Source organism: Seriola lalandi, unplaced genomic scaffold (genome assembly GCF_002814215.2).
Source record: "Seriola lalandi dorsalis isolate HSWRI2012SDOR001 ecotype SW California unplaced genomic scaffold, Sedor1 jcf7180002054997, whole genome shotgun sequence".
Lineage (NCBI taxonomy): Eukaryota > Metazoa > Chordata > Actinopteri > Carangiformes > Carangidae > Seriola > Seriola lalandi.
This window is the reverse complement of record NW_019525546.1, coordinates 21,055-40,856: the sequence shown is the minus strand read 5'-3', so window position 1 is coordinate 40,856 and position 19,802 is coordinate 21,055. Positions and strand designations below refer to the sequence as shown.

At 40.9% G+C, this 19,802-nt stretch overlaps 1 protein-coding gene across 5 annotated transcripts in view; it reads left to right on the top strand.

Moving 5' to 3' along the window:
- Nucleotides 1-433: 433 nt before the first annotated feature.
- Nucleotides 434-19,802, top strand: part of LOC111647512 (trinucleotide repeat containing adaptor 6A) — a 32,742-nt gene continuing 13,373 nt past the window's right edge. For 2 of the 5 annotated variants that reach the window (XM_023397126.2, XM_087171403.1), the window contains exons 1-6: nucleotides 434-643; nucleotides 2,174-2,225; nucleotides 9,038-9,136; nucleotides 14,930-15,254; nucleotides 16,061-16,108; nucleotides 17,605-19,662. In XM_023397126.2, coding sequence (XP_023252894.1) covers nucleotides 16,063-16,108; nucleotides 17,605-19,662 — 2,104 coding nt within the window. In that variant the 5' untranslated portion in view covers nucleotides 434-643; nucleotides 2,174-2,225; nucleotides 9,038-9,136; nucleotides 14,930-15,254; nucleotides 16,061-16,062. Of the gene's footprint in view, nucleotides 644-2,173; nucleotides 2,226-9,037; nucleotides 9,137-14,929; nucleotides 15,255-16,060; nucleotides 16,109-17,604; nucleotides 19,678-19,802 lie in introns of all 5 variants that reach the window. The other 3 variants (XM_023397124.2, XM_023397125.2, XM_087171402.1) reach the window with 3 other exon arrangements.

The window sequence follows — 19,802 nt, the reverse complement described above, 5'->3', positions numbered from 1 at the left end:
TATAGAGAGTTAAATATGGATTATAAATATGCCCAAATAATTGAATGCTTTACTGTGTATTTCTACAAGGACTTTGTGTGCTATTGAGGACACTACAGTTATGTTCTCATTATTTTTTTATTCATTTATTTCTGTTCCTTGGAAGATACATATCAGTAATGGGAGATACTTTCTGGTGCTTAGAACATTTAGGCTATTTATTTATCTATTTATTTTAAATAACGCAAGCCTAATTTGTGTTGTCTTCATTAAACTCGTTTTTTTCATGGGGTTTTTTTATCCGGTTTTTTTTTTTAGCTCTACTGTACATTTCTATCAACGCCGTTTACCTACCTTTGGCTGTGTTTGGTTTTCTCAGTCAGAGGAAGTGGTGAACGTGTTTCCTGCCCTGTCTCCCCCCCTCCAGAAGCACACACACACACACACATACACACATTGAGCCAGAGCTGAAGTGAATGCAGAGAGAGAGAGGAGGGGAAAGCAGAGCTCAAGCGAAAGAAGGTTTTAGCCAGCAGCGAGTGAAGAAAATGGCGATCATGCAGGACGAATTCCTCCCCTCGTAGATGCTGCAAACGCGCTGAATTTCTTTTAGCCTTACAGTCGGCTTTCCTTTCCACTCTGTTGCACTTTATACTTCAATGAGGTGAGATTGATTTTACGGTGATTTCTTAACAGAGGACCTTCTCTTTTGTCGAGCTAATGTACATAGAGAGTCAGAAGCAGGGAGACCGGGGGCTGGGGTAGATAAGTTGAACAGCCGCTGTTGTTTAGTTAGCCATGACTGATCTCTGCTAGCCAGTTAGCCTCCTGCTCATCTTACTTGGTGAGACGGCTCGGTTGCATTGCAGTTTGCAATAGTATATGGAAAATGCATCGACTGACAAACCAGGGGATTGCGTTAGCCTGCAGACAATTTAACACTTCAAGACGCCTGTGACAGGCAAATACTTGTATTCGTCGGAAGCTTAACCTTGTGCTAACGCTAACTAGTACGAGCATTGGTTAACCTTAACGCTAGCTCGCCAGCTGTGCGTACATTTCTGTCAAGAATATTGCGTATTTTGTAACATATCAATGTCTCATAGATTTGTTTATCAGCAACCAAACATAGTTTGTGAATTCCTTGTACCCCCGTGTTTATTTAAAACCATAATTGCTACATTTAAAATAAGACCGGGTAGGCTAACTAGCTTCTTCGCAACGTTAGCTTTTAGCTAGCTGTAGCAGCCATGCTAATTTGACGACGTAGGTTGTTCGGTGGTGACTCCGACTGCTTGTCCTGCTTTTTTATGACTTGCACATGGGACGCGGTGGTTCAAATATAATTAAACATCCAACACTTTGTTGGTGAAAGGTGGTTACAATGTAGATCTGGGGGTGAAATTGTTAACCTGCAGAGCTGTATTTCGATCAGAGCGTTTAACACCCTCTGTCGGCAGAGACGAGCAGCTGGTTAGCTCAACACTAGACCTCCGCTATGCTGGTTTTGCAGTCGTGTTCACCTAAGTTTTTACACTCGCCTGACGACGCTGCAAATGCGACTAAGCCACATAATGTTTTAATTGCAACGACTGGAATTAGATGCCATGTTAAGGTCACTGTTAGTCTTGGCTGTGGTGGAAAAAATACCAGGCTCGAGAGAAGCCATGTTGGTTAAGCTGTAAGTCAGGCAACAGCTGAGATAATGGCCGATCAGGACCAGATCTGTAACTCTGACCTACGCACACACGTTCACTCTGTGTCTTTATCTGTAATTCTCAGACACACATTTTATATTCACTTTCCACGGCTTGCGCTTAAGGGGCCCTGGTCATGCTTTGCCGTATTATGTAGTTCAACCGGCATTTCCACATCGCAGAGTTGAAATACAAATAGTAATTGGTTTAGAGTCTCAGTGTTTGTTTGTGCATGTTTGTCCCTATGCAGATGGTGTGGGTGAGGTGCATGTTTTTTAACCTGTGCACCATGGCGGACAGATGTTTACCATTTTGTGGTTTAGCATCTATCTGTGTAACCCTCTCACATGTTGTTTCTTACTATGGGTTAAGTCACAATAAACCAATAAAACTGTGTCACACCCAGAGGTTATCTTTTATTTGTAGTTGAGGTGTGTTTTAGTAAATGTCTTTGCTATCTGAGAGATTAACCTTCTTATCTCTTCCTTCTCTTTTAGAGATTCGGAATTGGAAGCTGTTGCCACCAAAGAAACTGAAGCATCTTAACAGGTGAGTGTGACAACATTAACACACACATACGTGCACGCTTAATTTAAGAGCAGGTGTACACGTTTATATCGCCTTTCTAGCCACTTTTCTTTAGATCATAGCAGGACCTGTGTGTGTCTGTGTGCGGTGGGCTGCTAAAGGGGTGTGTGTGTGGGTCAGGGGGACACAGGATGGGCAGCTGCTGCTTATGCAAGCACATGCAGTTCCGTTTGAATTGAATTGGAGGGTCTGGGTTGGTCTAGGCCGTATTGTGCTGAGTAAGCTTTGCTGTTTTAAAATCACTAAATGAGAAGCCAGAGTCCTGATGTTTTGTGTGTGGAGAGGTGTTTGTGCAGCTCATTGTGTCCATACAGTTGGTCTACATGCACGCACACAATAGAGGCAGGGACCACAACTAGTCCATCACACTGCACTAAGAGTCGCGCTAAATGCGTTTTCTGTTTTTAAATCCAAAATCTGTTTATGAATCTTAGCTGTCATGCTCAATTTCCCTTTCCTTTTTATTATGATTGTGCTGTAATTATAGAGAGCTGGTGCATCGACTCACTGCTCTTTGACAGTTCTCATCTCCAAAAGTGTCTGTTGTCGGCGTTGGGGTATGTTGTTCAAACAAGACATGTAAAACTTGTCAACTGCCTTGTTTTAAACACTGGCTGGGTCCCGTGTCTGCTAAAATATATTTGCTGTGTTTCATTGTGTGAAGATATTGTTTCGCTAATGGCTTCATAAAGTATTCTATTGTGCTGGTTTGTTTGGAGTTTGTTGCTTAAGACAGATGATGTTTCATGTTTTCCCAGCATTGTTGCATATTTGCTGTGTGTGACTGCTGCTGAAGTAATATAAGGGGAAGTAATATTGATACCCTTAGATGTATAACAACGTGAAATGGTTTTCATGTAGCAAGTCATATTTGCAGCTGAATCTCTGACTCACATTTAAATGAATTGTCGCTCATGGATCATGTTTCATCTGATCTTTTACATGAGCCTGAAATATGTTTTTCCCTCTATAACTCAGCTTAACTCTGGGATGTGTGCATTTTCATTAAGTAAATTGGATGGAAACTGTTTTTGTTCCATAAATAACACAGTGAGGCAATTCAATTTCAGTTTCAATTCATAGTTTTTGGGAAGTGGTTTTATGTTTTTTTAAAAAGCAGATGTCCTGTCCTAAAGTTTACGGCTAGCATTTTGTAAAAGGCAAACCACAGTATCATAAATTTGATATATTTATAGCATTTGTGGCAACAACGAGGATTACATACTTGTGGATGAAAACTGAATAAGAGCTCAACATTCCTCCTCTGAAGCCCTGTAGTTGTACATAAGCAAAACTAAATGGTGAGGGAGTTTCTAGACACAGCCTCACCATCCAGCTTGTTCACAGATAGTCACAGATTCAGTTTATTGGTTTGAGCCTGTTGAATTCGTAGTCATAACACAATGACAAAATAACGTGTAATTAGTTGTGACTAATGTTATTTCCTTTGACTTTGTAGAACAATGTGCTGTTTGGCTTCACTTTCAGTTTTGATTGTTGTCAGGCTCCATTCACCAAATTACAGTTCTCTAAACATGTTGTCATTCTTGTCAAAAAACATCAACTGTTGAATCTGTTGCACTGTAAACTTACATAAAATGGCTGCATGCTTAGATAGCCAACTTGAGATTGTTGTGTTGAGAATTTAATACTGCAGTGCTATAAATTCCTAACGTCTTGCAGCATTGCTACATTGGTTGGGGATCAGGTAGTTGACCATTGCCCCTCTGAGCAGTAAAGCCACACCTGCAGGTGGTCATGAGACTGGAACAAGCAAGGAGCTGGAATGGAGCATTTGATACCATTGACCTGTGCAGGCTCAAAACAGGATGCAAGCCACAGAAAGCCAATTTTACGCGAACAAATAATTTAAGCGGTGTGGATGGACAGTTGTGTCTTTGACTTTGCAATTTATTTGAATCAAATTAGTGTAGCTGAGATTGAGGCAGAAGAGTTGAGTACAAAAGTTTGACCATAATTCCATTTAATCAGTGGTATAATGGTTTTGGATTTAAACATGTAATACAAATTTCTGCAATCCATGGAGTCACAGGTGGATTGATGCCACATATCCACTTATTGTAAAAATGAAAATCAATTTGTAATTTTTGCACTTTCCTTAACATAATTTTGCGTAATGGCTTACTATGGTTGTCATATGTCATAGCTTTGTCTTTTTGAAAAACCACCCAGTTATAGTGAAATATCTTTAACTGTGTACATATTTGAAGTAAACTGAATTTGCCATATACCACAATTAATTTGATCTTGACTTCAGTTGTGTAAAAAAAAAAAACTAAACCTGTAAAACGCCTTGCTGCAGGAAATACTTTGATTCACAACTTGCCCCACCCTCCTCTGCCAGCATCAAAATTAAAGAGCTTTTTTCTGCCAGAAATATTATATTACCTTTCTTAAGTTACCATGACCTGAAATGAACTGGCCCGATCTTGACTTCTCGGCTGAAACGACAGGTTTAATACAGCCAGACTGGAAATGGCACATCTTGCAATGTCAGCCTCTTTGAGCCCTCCCTGTTGGGCTGCTTGTGATGAAGAGATACCCGCTGTCGTTCACTAATTGAGTGATGGCTTTCCTGAACGGAGCCTCCAATGTCTGTCCTCTGTGAGAACATACTAATGCAAATTGATGCAAATGATGTGGCGTTGTACATGCAAATTAGCCACGCGACTACCCCTCCAGTTTTGGTTCTTCAGGGACAGAGAACCCGTTGAGTGTGTTTAGATGCTCCTGTCTATCGGGTTATGTTTGGGTGTATGTCTGGTGTGTTTGTCTGAAAATGGCTACTTCCACAAGGCTACAAATGCAATCAATACTCTGTCTTCTATAAATTCAACAGTCTTTGCTGGCTTCACTGCATGACTCACTGCTGGGGGCGAAAATAATCTTGCAGGGTTTAAGAATGCAATAGTGTTTAGTCTCAGACTTCTGATCTCTACCACCTCAGGAATCCAAATATAGTTTGATTATTTTTAAAGTGTTTCAGCTTTATTTGATAACAGGCAGAAAAGGAGTCAGAAAAAAGGGAAGTGGGAGACAAAAAAATCTGTCTACACTATGAAGCTCACAAGGGCAGAAGTAGCTTTAAACTGTATGTAGCAATATTCCCTCAAGTTAAAAGGGAAATTCCGGGCAAAATAATGAACATAAAGATGGATCAATAAGCATTTTTTTCATGACCCAGCTCAAATGTGCTCTCAACAATTATAATGTTGTCACTAGTGACCTTTTACAACTATGTTCCTCTTTCATCTTTCTGCTGCTCTTTATCCCTTTCAGCCCTCCCTCTGTCTCAAGATGGAAAAACCAAAAAGCACAGGCTTAATAGTGGAATCAACTGTCCAGATTGTTATTTTATCCACTTTAAACACAACAAAGACCATATTTAGAGAGAAGATATTTTTGGAAAGCGATGCCTCTACTGCAGTCTGGTGATGTTGTGTATGTTACAATGAAAACGGCAGCCCTTTTTTCTGTCTGAAATTTATTGTAGAGTGCAGTAACACAATCAAAGTAGCATTAAAATGTATTTTGTGGCAACTTGGACAGAAATCTATCCTCTCAATATCATTTCACATCTTCAGTTTCATTCACAACGCCCATGAAAATAATAGCAGTGAACCTTGTAATTGCAGTTTTGTACATGCTGAACTTACTGCAGAGACTCTTCTTCGCAAGTACCTGTAGTCATGCAACAGGGGAAGACAATTATATCTTCCTGTTTGATTTAATGAGTCTGTTGTAAGGGCCTCATTAATGAACAGTAACAGTAATCACGTATGTACCAAAAGCCACAATTACTACATGTTTTGAATTATTGCAGATGAAGTATGAACTATAAATTGTAGTTTGAAATTATACATCCATGAGTTTTCAGGCTCATAAGATGGCAAGACTCTTCACAGCGCTTTAGAATACTATGAGATGGGATTTTACAACTTGGCATAAAAATTTAAACTTTATAAAATTTATTTTCTGTGTCCAGTCTCTTTAATTTTTCAGTTAGGATTTGCATTTTTCTCTGTGTCGTCCTTGTAAAAGAAAAAATATTGAACATCTTTGGATTTTGGAATGTTGGTCAGACAAAACAAGCAATATGTAGGTGCCACCTTTATGGTCGGGGAGCCTTTTCCTTTTCTTTTTTTATAGACTAAATATTTATTTAATAGGCAGATCAATTGATAATGTAATGATGCTAAGTTAGTTGCACCCCTAAAACTATGGCAGTGGATAAAAAGACTTTGCACATCATCTTTTTCGGCCAAAAATTATTTAAAAAAAAAAAAAAAATCTTTAAAAAAAAATCTTAGATAATAATCTTAATTTTATAGCAGATACATATTGTTGGCTGTTAAGTGCAATGTATGGTCTTGGATTGAATTTGGTTTAAATGTTTTTTTGTTTTCAGCACAATCCTGACTACAATAGATAAAACAAACCATAAACATATTTGGAGTCGCAAATTTGATTTTCTTTTTTCTGTCTTTCCCTCCTGCTGTTCTGACTGCTTTGGTCTTCTTTTTTCCCTCTTTTGCTTTTGGTGACTGGAGGTGTCCCCCTCCCTCTGTCAGCTGTGGCTGTCGGGGGATGGGCAATTGTTGGTCCATTCATAAACAGATGCTGTCCATGGTGTGTATGTGTGCTCTCCAGGAGGGCCCCCACCGTGCTCTGTTGGTGTTGTTGTTGTTGAACCCAGAGCCATCTGCTGAAGCACTTGATGGTTGGAAAGGAGTGGAGGAAGGAGATGGGGGAAGTGTGGGAACAGAAGGAGAAGGGTGGTAGCAAAAAAAAGATTGTAACTCTGTTTGCATTTATGGTTTGTTTGACAGATTAAGGCAAAAATCCTATCCAATCTGTCATTTATACACATTTACCATTATAGTTTAGGGAAATTTAAGCCTCTTTTGTGTGGGAATTAAAAATATCTGACATTGGGATGTTTCATGGCAGTGTCAAGCGGCAACGCAGTCACAGTTCATTCACTGGTCATTTTCAAACTTTAGTTCCTCAAAGACTGTAATTCCACACATAACACTAAAGCTCAAACTTCAGCATGTAGTAAAGATGTGTGTGTGTGTGTGTATGTGTATATATGTATATATATATGTGTATATATATATATATATATATATATATATATATATATATATATCCTATAGCACAGCTACAGTATTAGCTCTGATCACTGCTGCTCACAGCAGCTCAGTGCTGTTTGTAAGATATGTAACTCTAAATTATACTGAAATGTGCCTCTGACACTTACCAGACAAACCAGATGTGGTGGTTTCTTTCAGGCCAGGACATGGTAAAAGATTTGTTTGTTTTCATTCATTTTTACAGAGACAATGCACATTGATCGACATCACTGTAAATGTACCAGTGGCTAATTTTATGCTTTTGTTGTCCCCTGGCCAGTTACTAAATTATCCATTAGATTTAACTGATGTCAATGAGTTGGTGCGCTTTTGAGGGGATGCCTCTGCTTGTTTGACAGTAATTGAGCACAATAAGTTTTTTGTTAAACAAAATAATTCTTAGTTGCTGAATATTTTGGATCTTAGTTTTTTGAATGCAGTAATTGTTTCCATCCTACAGAACATATTTTTGCTTTTGCAGAATCTTGCATAATCATCTTGTCTTTGATTGATACTGAAAAAACACTGCCACGATGCAACTATCAAACGAAAACAGTGGCAGATAGTTAAACATTTAATGTTGCAGCCGTGGTGACTGTCTAAGTTGTTTCAACATCTCTGTGTGTCTGTCTGTTTATAGCTAAGGTACGTGCTGTGCTGTAATCCCATTATCGGATTAGACTTTCTCCTGCAGGCTAAGTTGCACACCCACCGGGACCAGTACAGCTAAACTTAACACTCAGTCAGGGAGAAGCTACAGTCTGATTATTAACTAATAGGACACTAATTGGAAGACATTTCTTTTTGGCAACAGAAAGAGATCAGCCAAGAGCAATGAAGATGTTTTATTACAAATGTCTGAGTGTAAGAGTTTTTCTATTCTGAGTCCACCTGTTTTCTCTTCTAAGTTGCTTGTTTTGTCTGATCAACAATCCAAATCTCAAAAATACTCACCTTAGACTTTGGAAGACTCAAAATCAGTTAATCTTTGCATAATAATAAATTACTTGAGCAATTTGTAAATTAGAAGAATAGCTGTCTAAATTGGATTTCACAAAAAAAATTCTAGTGAAAATAAGCACTATTTGATGTTAAGACACTAGATGAAAAAGAAATTTTGTGATTTAAAAAATCATGAAGTGAGACAGTAAGGCAGCCATCTCAAAATTTCCTTGTCATGTGTACAATTAAGGTTTTCTGTACTCCGCTTAAACCCTGTTGCTTTTCCTACTCTCGTCTCCAAAATCGTTATCTAATTAATAATAAATAATTATTTACCTTATGACTAAATGAAGGAGTCTGCATGAGAAAAAGAGTCAGTCTACTGATTGTTGTGCAGATGTGTCTGACTCAACATGAAACATATTGCTGGATGCTGTTGGCACGCTTCATCTGCCATGTCAAATTTTCCATACTGAATATATTAATCTTTTGTTTGGATGGCAACCAGCTCCCTCATTTCAGTACATCCACTGTCAACTTAAGTTCAGATATGTTTTAGAGGTTAGATTATCAGATTGGCTTGGTCAGTTTTTTAAGTTTTATCATGCCACATTAAACATAAAATATAATAATGGATACAGTGCAAGTAACGGTGTCTCCTGTTCTCCTCCACAGGGATCACACCCATAGAGGGAAGAACAGTGGATGGAAGAGAGAGAAAGACGGAGAGTGTGAAGAGGAAGGAGGATAAGAAGATACAGGACTGGACAAAAGGTTAGAGAAGGTGTCCGATAGTTGTGTTTGTGCGCAAAACACAAAATTCAACAGCTCATTTTGGTCACTTTAAAAGTTGGAGTCATTTATTTTGACAACAGAATTTAGCAAAATCATAAATCCTGTGTGAGGACTTTTCTTCATTAGTTATTTATCAGCGTCTGCTTCACCATTTTCCGTTTGCCTTGAACTGAACCGTTAATCCACAATAAGCAATGTGTCACTAAAACAGTAAGGTCCAGCTCTCATAGTGTTCAATAGGCCCATTTTGCCAACCGCCAAATGCAATTTTGCACAGTAAGCAAGGATATGATTAATATTGCATATCAACAGAATTGTACTCTGGGTAGTAAAAACTGAACAGTGCTTAAGCTTAAAATAGTTTCATAACCCTCAGTGCTGCAGTTTAGTGTAGAGACATGAATCTGGCAATACATGATAGGAATTGGTTCAGTATAAAAATAACCAGAGCAGAAAATCCACAAACTGCTTGGCTCACAACATCAGAAACCAACACTCGCATTAACTAATATAAGACTATTTATTCACTTAAGCTATGAAACCGTCAAGAGTTTTAAGATATCAAAATGTTTATTTTTCCAAAAGTTTTTCCTCCCTGCATGGTCTGGGTCCTATCCCTGTTTTTCTGTCCCAGTAATGCATTGTGCTTTGCTCTGACAATGCTGGAGTACTTTGCCATGTGACGTAGTAGCGTTTTCCATTTGAATTGATGTTACAGTTTCCATTGAGTCCTGTGTGTACGAGCCTACTACTGTTACAGCTGAAACTACTGTCATGGCTAGTTGAGGCAGGAAGTCTGATAGCGTATATCTCTGACCTTGAGTGTGTCTTTTGAGTTTCAATTGCTCTCTCAGTCTCGCTTTTTGTCCTCACTCCTCCGCCGTCGTTCTGCTGTGTCTCTAGCTCTGTCTCTCCTTCTGACTGTATTGTTACATGTGGTGATTTGTCTCTGTACTAACAGACGAGGAGTTGAGAGTTTAGGTCTCTGTAGTACCAGAGTGTGAACTGGCACAGCCATTTATTGTCATGGAAGCTCTTCCCCCAGATAATGGTTATACAGTAACAAGACTGTAATCATTATACTGCTGAAAGGCTCAGTGTCCATACTTACTTACTATAGTGCAAGTCTATAGACTAATTTGCTTTCAGTTCTCAGAAGCTCTGTAGCATGCATGAGCAGTTAACTTTGGACTTGAATCCAGCAGGAACGTGACAATTTAATCTTGTTGTTTTTTTTTTCATCCAACTGATTAGTAAAACTGCACTGACAAGTTGTTTTAGTAAATTGACAGAAAATTAATCTTCACCACTATGGATTCATTTTAAATTTTTCAACCTAAAATGCCAAATAAGCTCTGGTTCCAGTTTAGTAAACTGTGATTACTTTTCTTTACTATAAAATAACCAGCAGATTAATTGAAATGAAAATAATTGTTAGTTGTGGCCTTACACATAAGGAAAAGAAAAATGTAAACATATGCTAGTACAGTGTGATAATTGTCAGGATTAAACCGGGCTGACGGAACCCCCAGTCATTTCACAATAAGAGAAAATAACCCATAACCACTTAACGCTTGTTTTCCACCTTGTGACTGATAACAGTAGAAGTCCTGTAAGCTTGAAATAGTTTCACAACCCTCACTGCTGCAGTTTAGTGTAGAGACATGAATCTGGCAATATATAACAATTGGCATAGCATAAAATAGCGAAGCATGCTCGACTCCCAGAAGACTGAAGAAAACCCACTTGCTGCCGGGCTCAAACCAGCATCTTTAAAGCAGAAAACCAACTAATTTTAAACTATTTGTAGAGGAGACAAAAGTTTCTGAGCATGCCTGATGGCAAATGCTACCAACCTGGGTGTGGGTGGACGGGTGAGTGTAAAGTCAAATAGATGACTGAATAATGGACAAATCAGCTAATGAGTCATAAGCAAAACCTGATGCCTGTACTTTTATGCAGATTGCCCTCAGTTTGAGTTTGGATTGTGTGTTGGTGCCCCTCCAAACCCCTCCCAAAGTTGACTTGACATTGGCGGACCATATGATGAATGTGCTTATCTGCTCCTGAACACATTTGCAGTGTACGTGTAATCTTGGGCACTGCATACTGTTTTGAAAGTGAGGCAGACATGTGCAACACAGTCACCCCCGTGAATTGCACCTCTTGGTAACACTTCACGCACGCTCTTCTGTCGTTGTTGATCTCACATGAAAGCAGGAAAGATACAGACTGCCTATTTTCACTCCCAGGGTTCTCCACAGCTTTACGTGTTTGAGAGAAACACTGGCATGTGCTTCTTGCAATGATGTCAACTTGGTCAGACAAGCCCAGAGGAACTGAGTGTGTTTAGGAATGTTGCCATGACAGCAAGGTCTTCCCTAACTTTACTGGTTACGTCAGCTCTAGAAAATACATTTCAGAGGGGTTGCTCTGAGAAAGAATAAATTAAACAGTTTAAGTTTAAAGATAATCAAATTAAATATCTAATATTTTAAAATCTGTAATAAATATACAAATATGTGTTGAAGCTGGAGGAGATTTTCAAACACAGCACTACAGAGGTGGGATGAAAAGATGAGGAAACATATCCACGTATGAGAAGTGTTTGCTCCAGCGCAATATTTGTGACACATGCAGTAGTTGGTGTGTGTCTCTTCACCCACCTTTTTCTCACAATGCAAGTGTGCTTTGATTAATGTGACAGATGAAATCCATTTTATACCCAGACTGACTGTACAGCCGAATCCATATAATGGTGCATATCTGAACCTGTTTGTTTTCTATACCTGTCATACCGCCTGCCCTTGGTGCAACCTTTTTTTTTTTTTTTTTTTTTGCATATTTCTCTTCCCCTCAGCTGCACTCTGTTTGTGTCTTGTCCCTATATTCCCTCTCCCCCCACCCCAACCCTCTCTGTCTGTAAGATGATAGCAGCAGTCGAGCTGCTGCCAACTCCAGGGGCCCTCATGAAAGCCGTTCTCTGATGGAAGTAGGGGAAAGAGGAACAAACTGTACTCTATGTGCTGAGCACCAGCGATGAACATGCTTGCACACACCAGTAATGAGCATTGTTAACGTTTTCACATGAATAATTTCACATAATGAAGAAAATAACAATATTATAATAATTCCTAACTAGCTAAATAAATGAATAGTCCTTCTAATTAAAAACCTCATAGATTTATAATATTAAATAATATGCAGAGAAAAGGGCTGCAATTGACGATTATTTTCATTATGAATTAATCTGCTGATTTATTATTTTCTTAAATAATTTTGAAAATCTTTGTGCCTATAAAATGTCAGAAAATAGTGAAATATGGCCTTCGCAAGTTTTTAAAGCCAAGGTCACTTTTTATCTGGAAAAAACTGAACCTTAAACTATTGATTTATTATCAAAATAGCTGATTAATTTTTTGTTTCAGCTCTAGTAAATGTATATACTCAATACTACACAGGCAACAAATATAGGCTGCAAGTTTAATTTATTTAAGAAAAAAAATTTTCACTTTAAATTGCAATACTGGTCAGAAAAATCATTACTTTCCTCAAAATTATTGAAAACCTACCAACAGCGGCTAAGTACATGATGAGAACAACCTTAACTAAAGTCTTAAATATCTTTCTACATTATTTAGATGTGCACTGCCTTATAAGGATAAATGGTTATCCCTGCGTAGGCACTTTGAATTGGATGCTTTGGGGTTGACAGAGGTCTTTCCATGTAGGAAGGTTGAGTCAAGATTCATGGAAGTAAACAGCTCAGTTTGCTGGAAGGGGTTTGCCCTTTTAACACAGTGGCTGCCAGAGCAGGTCAATTCCACAGTCCACGCTCTTAAATTGCTGCGTTACTTGCTCCTTTTTTTTTTTCTTTTGGATAATGCACCTTCTTTAAAATACTTTTAGGCTACTTTTTTGTAACGATAATATCATTGTCCTGTCTGTCTTTTGATTGGTTCCAGAAGGTGGCTAAGCAGCTTCTGGCAGGCTTTATGTTTAGGTGCTGGCTGTGTGCCCAGTTTAGCTAGTGAGCTGTGAGTTAACAAAGGTGGCGTTCGGCCTCAGTAAAGTGTGTTTGGTTACTATTTAGGCTTTTATAGCACTGGAAGCTGTGTTTCTGAAAGAAACTTCTTCCCTACTATCAGTTGCAATAGTTGGATTGCATTTTGTTTCAGTGGAATGAGGTTATTCTGACTACGATAAGCAGTTAGCATTGCACAAAAGAATCATTAAAATTTGCTCAAAATTTTCCAAAGTTGTAACACATTTATGCCTCATTGCATCTGCACACTTGTTCATTGTCCACACATGGGTTTGTTTGGCCTCTTATCATGTTGGCTAGTGAACAGAGTGGTTGCTATTTGAACTGAAGGTTTATAAATAGACCTGTGTACTGCTGCAGCAGGCACAGAGAGCTAACACACTTGCTAACCTGCTCAGAGGAAAGGTCAGGAGACACGTACACACACTTGTCTTCTTGCTGTCAAATACAGTGGTCCACTTTCACTGAAGGATGTCTGTGTCCCTCTCCCCTCGGTTGATTCATGCCATTGTCCTCTTTCAGTTTTTATTGTCTTTACCTCCCTGTCTCTTGTTGTCTTTGTCACCTTACTACTTCTCTGCTCTAGGATAAGAGGTTTTGCTTGCCATGGCGTCCTAGGGCAGTGCTGCCAGCTTTAAGCCTGTTGTATAACCCTAATCTAGTCCAACTTGTACACATTCATTCCCACTCAAGAGGAGAAGGTATAGGGGCGGTCACTTTCCCTCCTTCTTCATGTTACTTTTGACTAACTTAGTTGACTCACATACTTGTGTAATATTCAAAATGTACCATAAGCAGGGCTGAGGACAGATGGGAATAATTGGTCTCCTTCAACAGGAGAAAGAAAGTGAAAAGGTTACAATAGGAAGGGATAAGGCTGTGTTCGTACAGCAGTGGCACTAAATCAGAAAACACAGACCCCTCATTCATGTCCTAACATTTACAATTGCACATTGGAGGTGCCACTACTGGCAACTCTGACTTTGGCTTCAGTGCCAGCACATGTAGCTTTCATGGATGTGCTGTTGGCTTTGCCAGAACTGACCCGCACCTTCTCTGAAATTTAACTATGCGTGTAACTATGCATCAGGGATATGATGGCTAAGGGGTTGCCACGTGTAGACCATAAGAATAGTGATCTGCTTGTGTGGCGTGATGCTGGTAGGGATTGTTGACAGTGGAGACAACATCAAACAAGCCAAAGAAAAGCTCAATAATTTTCTTGTTTTCAGTAGTTCAAGAAGCATTTTGGTCTGTGGCAAAACCATTTGCACAGCAAACCTCCTTGTGGCCATCACTGCTCTATCACAGGGTTTTAAAAAATGTAACCAAGATTACTTTAGCCTTGACTAATTTCATAGTGGCTAGACAAGGCCAACCCTCCCACTGTCGCTTTAACACAAATAAAAGAAAGTAAACATCACTACTTCCTGTATGACAGGGTCTGATCATGTCCAATACACTCTTCTAGTTTTAGAAGGTCTACATTAGAATTATACAAAAGAAATGGTGTTTTTATTGATTCATCTGCTCCTCTGAGACCCTGTGGACTGATGCATAAAGGCATGCGTGTGAAATATATGATTGAAAACCGGTGTTGATGGTGAGGTTGTGACTGAGTGGTTTACAAACTGATCGATATTGTAAAGTTGTTGATATTGGGCATGCAGTGCATTAAACTAACCTTCTTGTTATCCTCTTTTGTCCTTTCCTGTTTTTCTCCGCAGTGCCAGAAAATACCAAGTCAAGGCAGAGTCCTAAATCTAAACCACATCCCCCCTTTCCCCCTTCCCACACATATACCTACACACCCACATACACAGACAAACACAGACATACAGTCCTCAGCGATGCCAAGGGGGCCTGATCAGCCTGCTGCCCGCTCTGACAAGTCCCGCCTCTTCACCTCAGACCCTTGAGGCTGTGTCCTCTGAGCTTTGACCTTTGACCTCCCCTTTGTCGACCTGGGAACCAGAGGTCTCCTGTTCTCCACTCAACCCGAGGACGCCCTCCTGCCCAGCCAGGAGCCGCAGCCACAAGCCGCAGTCACAGGTAAATTCTGAAAAGACAGAAAAGAGCACCAGCTAACAGCAGAGCATTACATTCACTTGGATCCGTCTGCATCTTCAATTGCAGTCAAGGACACTTGCTTACACAAGCACACTGTCTGCCAATGTTCACATTCTTGGATAGACAAAGAAACACTCAGACAATTACATTTAAATGGCACTAAATGTTAAAATGTGGATATGCTCTTGCTCACAGCTCTTGATGAGTTTCCGCTTTCCTAAATAGCAGGAATAAAGTAGCTGTCTATCTTGTAATGAACCAGATTTGTGGCCTTTGAACTAAGGTGCATATTAAAAAATGCTGAAGTTCTTTTAAGGCACATTGAATTTGTTTATTTTGAAATATTTTCAAATGCGTTGGTTTGCTCTAAATTCATATGAGCTGTAATATCAAGCAAAATAAAAATATTGTGTATTATAGAAATATTTACAGTTTTGTTAGTGTTGTGTCGTCATGCACATGCAACAACTTATTGCTGATTTGCTGAGACCGTTAGTTAACACACATTTGAATGGTACAGTTTATGCTTTATGTTATAACCTGGATAACCAACTGTAACTATTATCTTAGGTTCAGATTCCAGCAATGTCTGTCCACTAATACTCTACCTGCAATTCCTTCTCCCCTCTGACTTTAACGCTTGTGTTCTTCTCTGTTTGCTTGATTCTCAGTGAATGATCTATCTGCCTTCACTGCATCTAACATCTCCCCACTCTGTTTGTTTTCTGTCTCTATCTCTAACTCCCTCTAAGTCTGTTTGACAGTCTTTCCTCTCTCTCTGTTTCCAGGCATGGCTCCCATTCGGGATTCCGTCAGCCACTCCCCTAATCAAACAGGTGACTACACATGGCTTCTTTCTTCCTCTTTTCTACTGCCTTTCATTCTCCCCTCCGATCTTCCAATGTCTTCCCTTGACTGTCTGCTCTGTGATTGTCAGAAGGGGTAGAAGCAGTCTGACCTGACCTTGACTGATGATGCATTTTATTCATGGCAAATCAGAAGTACAGACAGAGAGATGAATGAGTGAGACAGTGGGTGTGAAAGACAGCAAGAGGAGACTTGGCAAGCAAACACGATAAGCAGCACACATGGCTGGCAACCATTTTATGTGAAAGAGGCTTTGAAAGTGAGAGAGGTGGGCAGCCAATTGGTCAAGAGACTAAGAATGAACTGTCAAAAAGAAGTTGGTATTCAATTAATAAAACACTGCTCAGCTGATGTAACCTGTCTCAGTTGATGCTTTTGATGTGTGCCTTCATTGTGTTTTTTCAAAGTTCATAGTTTATTCATAAGGTAGAAATTCATTCAACGTTTTTGAGATGTCGTTTCATATTTTGTCTGAAAATCCTTTTTGTCCTTGCAATGTATCAAATCACAAACCTCCTCACACACGAAACTGTCAAAAGAAAAATATCTATTTGGACCATAATCTTGTCAACTGTTGGTAAAATAAGATAACCTTCATCTTAAGAGGTTCTTTCATAATGAAGGCCTGCTTCAGTGACTGCTACACTGCCTGCACATTAAAACACTTTCACTGTAAGTTATCAACAGTCCCATAATTCATTCACATTGCATTCCCCCTGCAAATGAATGGGAGCTACCACTACAACAATACTGTTTCACTGACAAAGACTGTTGGTAAATGCTGATTAATAAGACTATCAGAGAACAGAGAGAGTTTTTGTAGCATTAAAAATCTAGGCACTTGCACCATTGTGACCAATTGAATGTGTGCATAATTGCCATGAAAGCAAAATTGTATCCCAACTGGTCTCTGAAGTCTAATTTTGGAGATATACCAAGTCTAAATGCAGATGATCTTGGACAGTCTTAAATTTGGGAAAAAAATATTAAGGTTTAAACCAAGTCAGTTTTTTTTCAGTTGCCACCTCCTCCCCTCCCTTTCTCCATCCTCCCTCCCTCTTTTCACACTCAATTGCCACCTCCCCTATGCCCCGCATCTCTCATCTCCTGCTGCTGGTCGTCCTCCACCTCCCTGAATCCTAGTTTATAGCTTTGGCATGCTTTTGGGTCCTGCTGCGGTGACAAAATGGTGGCAGCTGTGTCCAGGCTCAGGCCTGGCGCCGATCACATTCAGAACAGTTGGGCAGCTGAAGGTTGGAGGGAATAGAAAATTAGAAAGGCGACTGTGAATGAGGGAATTAAAACCACATCTGTTATTTTAATATAGTACCCCAAGCGTAAATTAACACCTTTCCTGAATGCTTGAGTAAATGTACTTGGCTTTTGTTTTTGAAAATGGGAATATTTTTTTTTTTAATCTTCTATCTAACTGTGATCTGCCTTGTCTACCCTTTTCTCTCTCCAGGTCTGGAGCATCCTGGCTTGGACTCACAGTATGAGCCATCCCCTTGGTCCTCTGGCTCTCCCTGCAGCAGTGACAGCAACAGCAACTGGGGGAAAGTCCTAGTGGACGCAAGCACCGACAAACCCAACAACCCTTCTTCAACCAACTCTTCCGTCTGGCCTCCCTCCTCCTCCTCATTCTCTTGCTCCTCGTCTTCTTCCTCTTCTGGCTGTGGGTCAGGATCAGACCCTGAGCTGGCATCAGAATGCATGGACGCAGACTCTAGCTCCTCGATCGGCTCAGAGAAAAACCTTGCCGCTGTTGCTGTGACAACAGTGATGATGATGTCAGCAAATGCTTCTTCCTCTGTGTCTTCTACGACTTCTTCACCCTCTTCCTCTTTGGTGACTTCTGCCATGATGGTCGGCGTTTCAGTGAATGGAGACAGCAACGGCAACAGTCGTCAGGTTATTGGTGGAGGGATGGGAACCATCAGCGGTGCAAATAATGGAAATAATAACATCACCGGATCCTCCCACTACTCTGTGGCTGGGTCCAGCAGTATTGGCAGCAATAACATGGGTAACCACAACATCAAGCTCGTCAATAACAGTGGCGTATGGGGCAGCCAGACAGGCAGCAACATGATCACCACGGGCGGAAGCACCCCTTGCATCAATGGAGGGTTAAACCCAAACTCTTTAAACCCAAATGCCAACCACGGTGCCTGGCCACAGAATCCAACCCCAAGCCCAGTGACCCAGGGCCAGCGGCCTCCACAGGCTCAGGGGATGAGTTCCAAACTGGGTATAGCTCCCCAACAGGGCCCCTTGCTGGGCTGGGGTGGCATGGCAGCTCCAGACAACAGCAGTATGATGGAAGACACTGAGGTGAATAATGGTACAGCAAGCAGCAAGGTGTTAGGAAGCAGCAACAGTGGAAATGGTGGCCTGCAGCCTACCAACCTTAACACTGAATCCAATGGACCAAATAACACTATTATGATGAATACTACTACTACTACTACTAACGCCACAATGACCTCTAGTCCACCAAACTCTACCGCCTCACCCCAACTCAGTGGGGATTGTTCCTGGGGCTCCATTGGAGGAGGGAATGGGGGTCCGCTGGCCAATGGAAACCCTTCATCAGCCCCCCAGAACCCCCAAGGAGAGCTGGGGGGTCCTGGGGCTTTCGGTACGCCTTGGGGCGCAACTACCTACCCTGGAGACAAGGGCCCCCCAAATGCAGACACTGTGAACCCCCAAAACCCTGCCTTAATGCAGGCTGGGAACCCCCAAATCTCCTCTACTGCTGCTTACAAGAGTAATAATAACCACAATAACACTGGGGCCCCACGCTGGGACCAGGGGCCCACTAATAACCCAAACCAGCCTCAGAGCAACTTGTCCTGGGGTGTTGGCTCAAATCAAATCCCAGGCTCTGCAGGCCAAACACCTGGAAATGGGAACCAAACTACGATGGGCCCTCCAGCGGGGATACCTCGTCCCTGGGGGAGCAGCGCGTCATCTTCTTCCTCTTCCTCATCATCTTCTTCCACATCAAATAACAAGATGTCAAATGGAGAATGGGGATCAGCAGCTCCTGGTAACAACCATTCAGATGCTGGAATTCAGAAAGGAAGCTCTGCCAACAATGGCTGGAAGAGCCTGGAGGATGACGCCATGGGCATGGGAGGTGGAGGGGGAGGGGGTGGAAGTCATGGCTTGGGGAGTGTCACTGGAGGCTGGGGTCGCTCTGGAGGAAGTGAAGGAAGCGGAGAGAGCTCCGGAGGCCGATCTAGCTCAGACAGAGACAGCAGCCAGTCAAAAGGGGGAAACCGCAGAAAAGGTACCCATTCTGCAACAATAATAACAGCTCTGACCCGGGCCGATGTGGACCCAAGAGTTCTGTCCAACACTGGGTGGGGTCAGACACCCATTCGGCAGAACACCGCCTGGGATGTCAATTCTCCTAACAATCAGCCCCAGGGTCCCAGAGGAGATGAGAGAAAGCACAGCAGTGGAGGCTCCAGCTGGGGCACAGCAACACCGGCAGCTCCCTCCCAGTCCTCTGGAGGTAGAGGCACAACGTGTATGAAGCTTTTGTGTGAATACATTGTAGTGAAATAAATAAAAATATTAAAAAAATTATAAAATTATTTATTGCTATTGCAAAAGCAGGAATTGCTTTTGCAATAGAACACAAAAGCAAGAAAT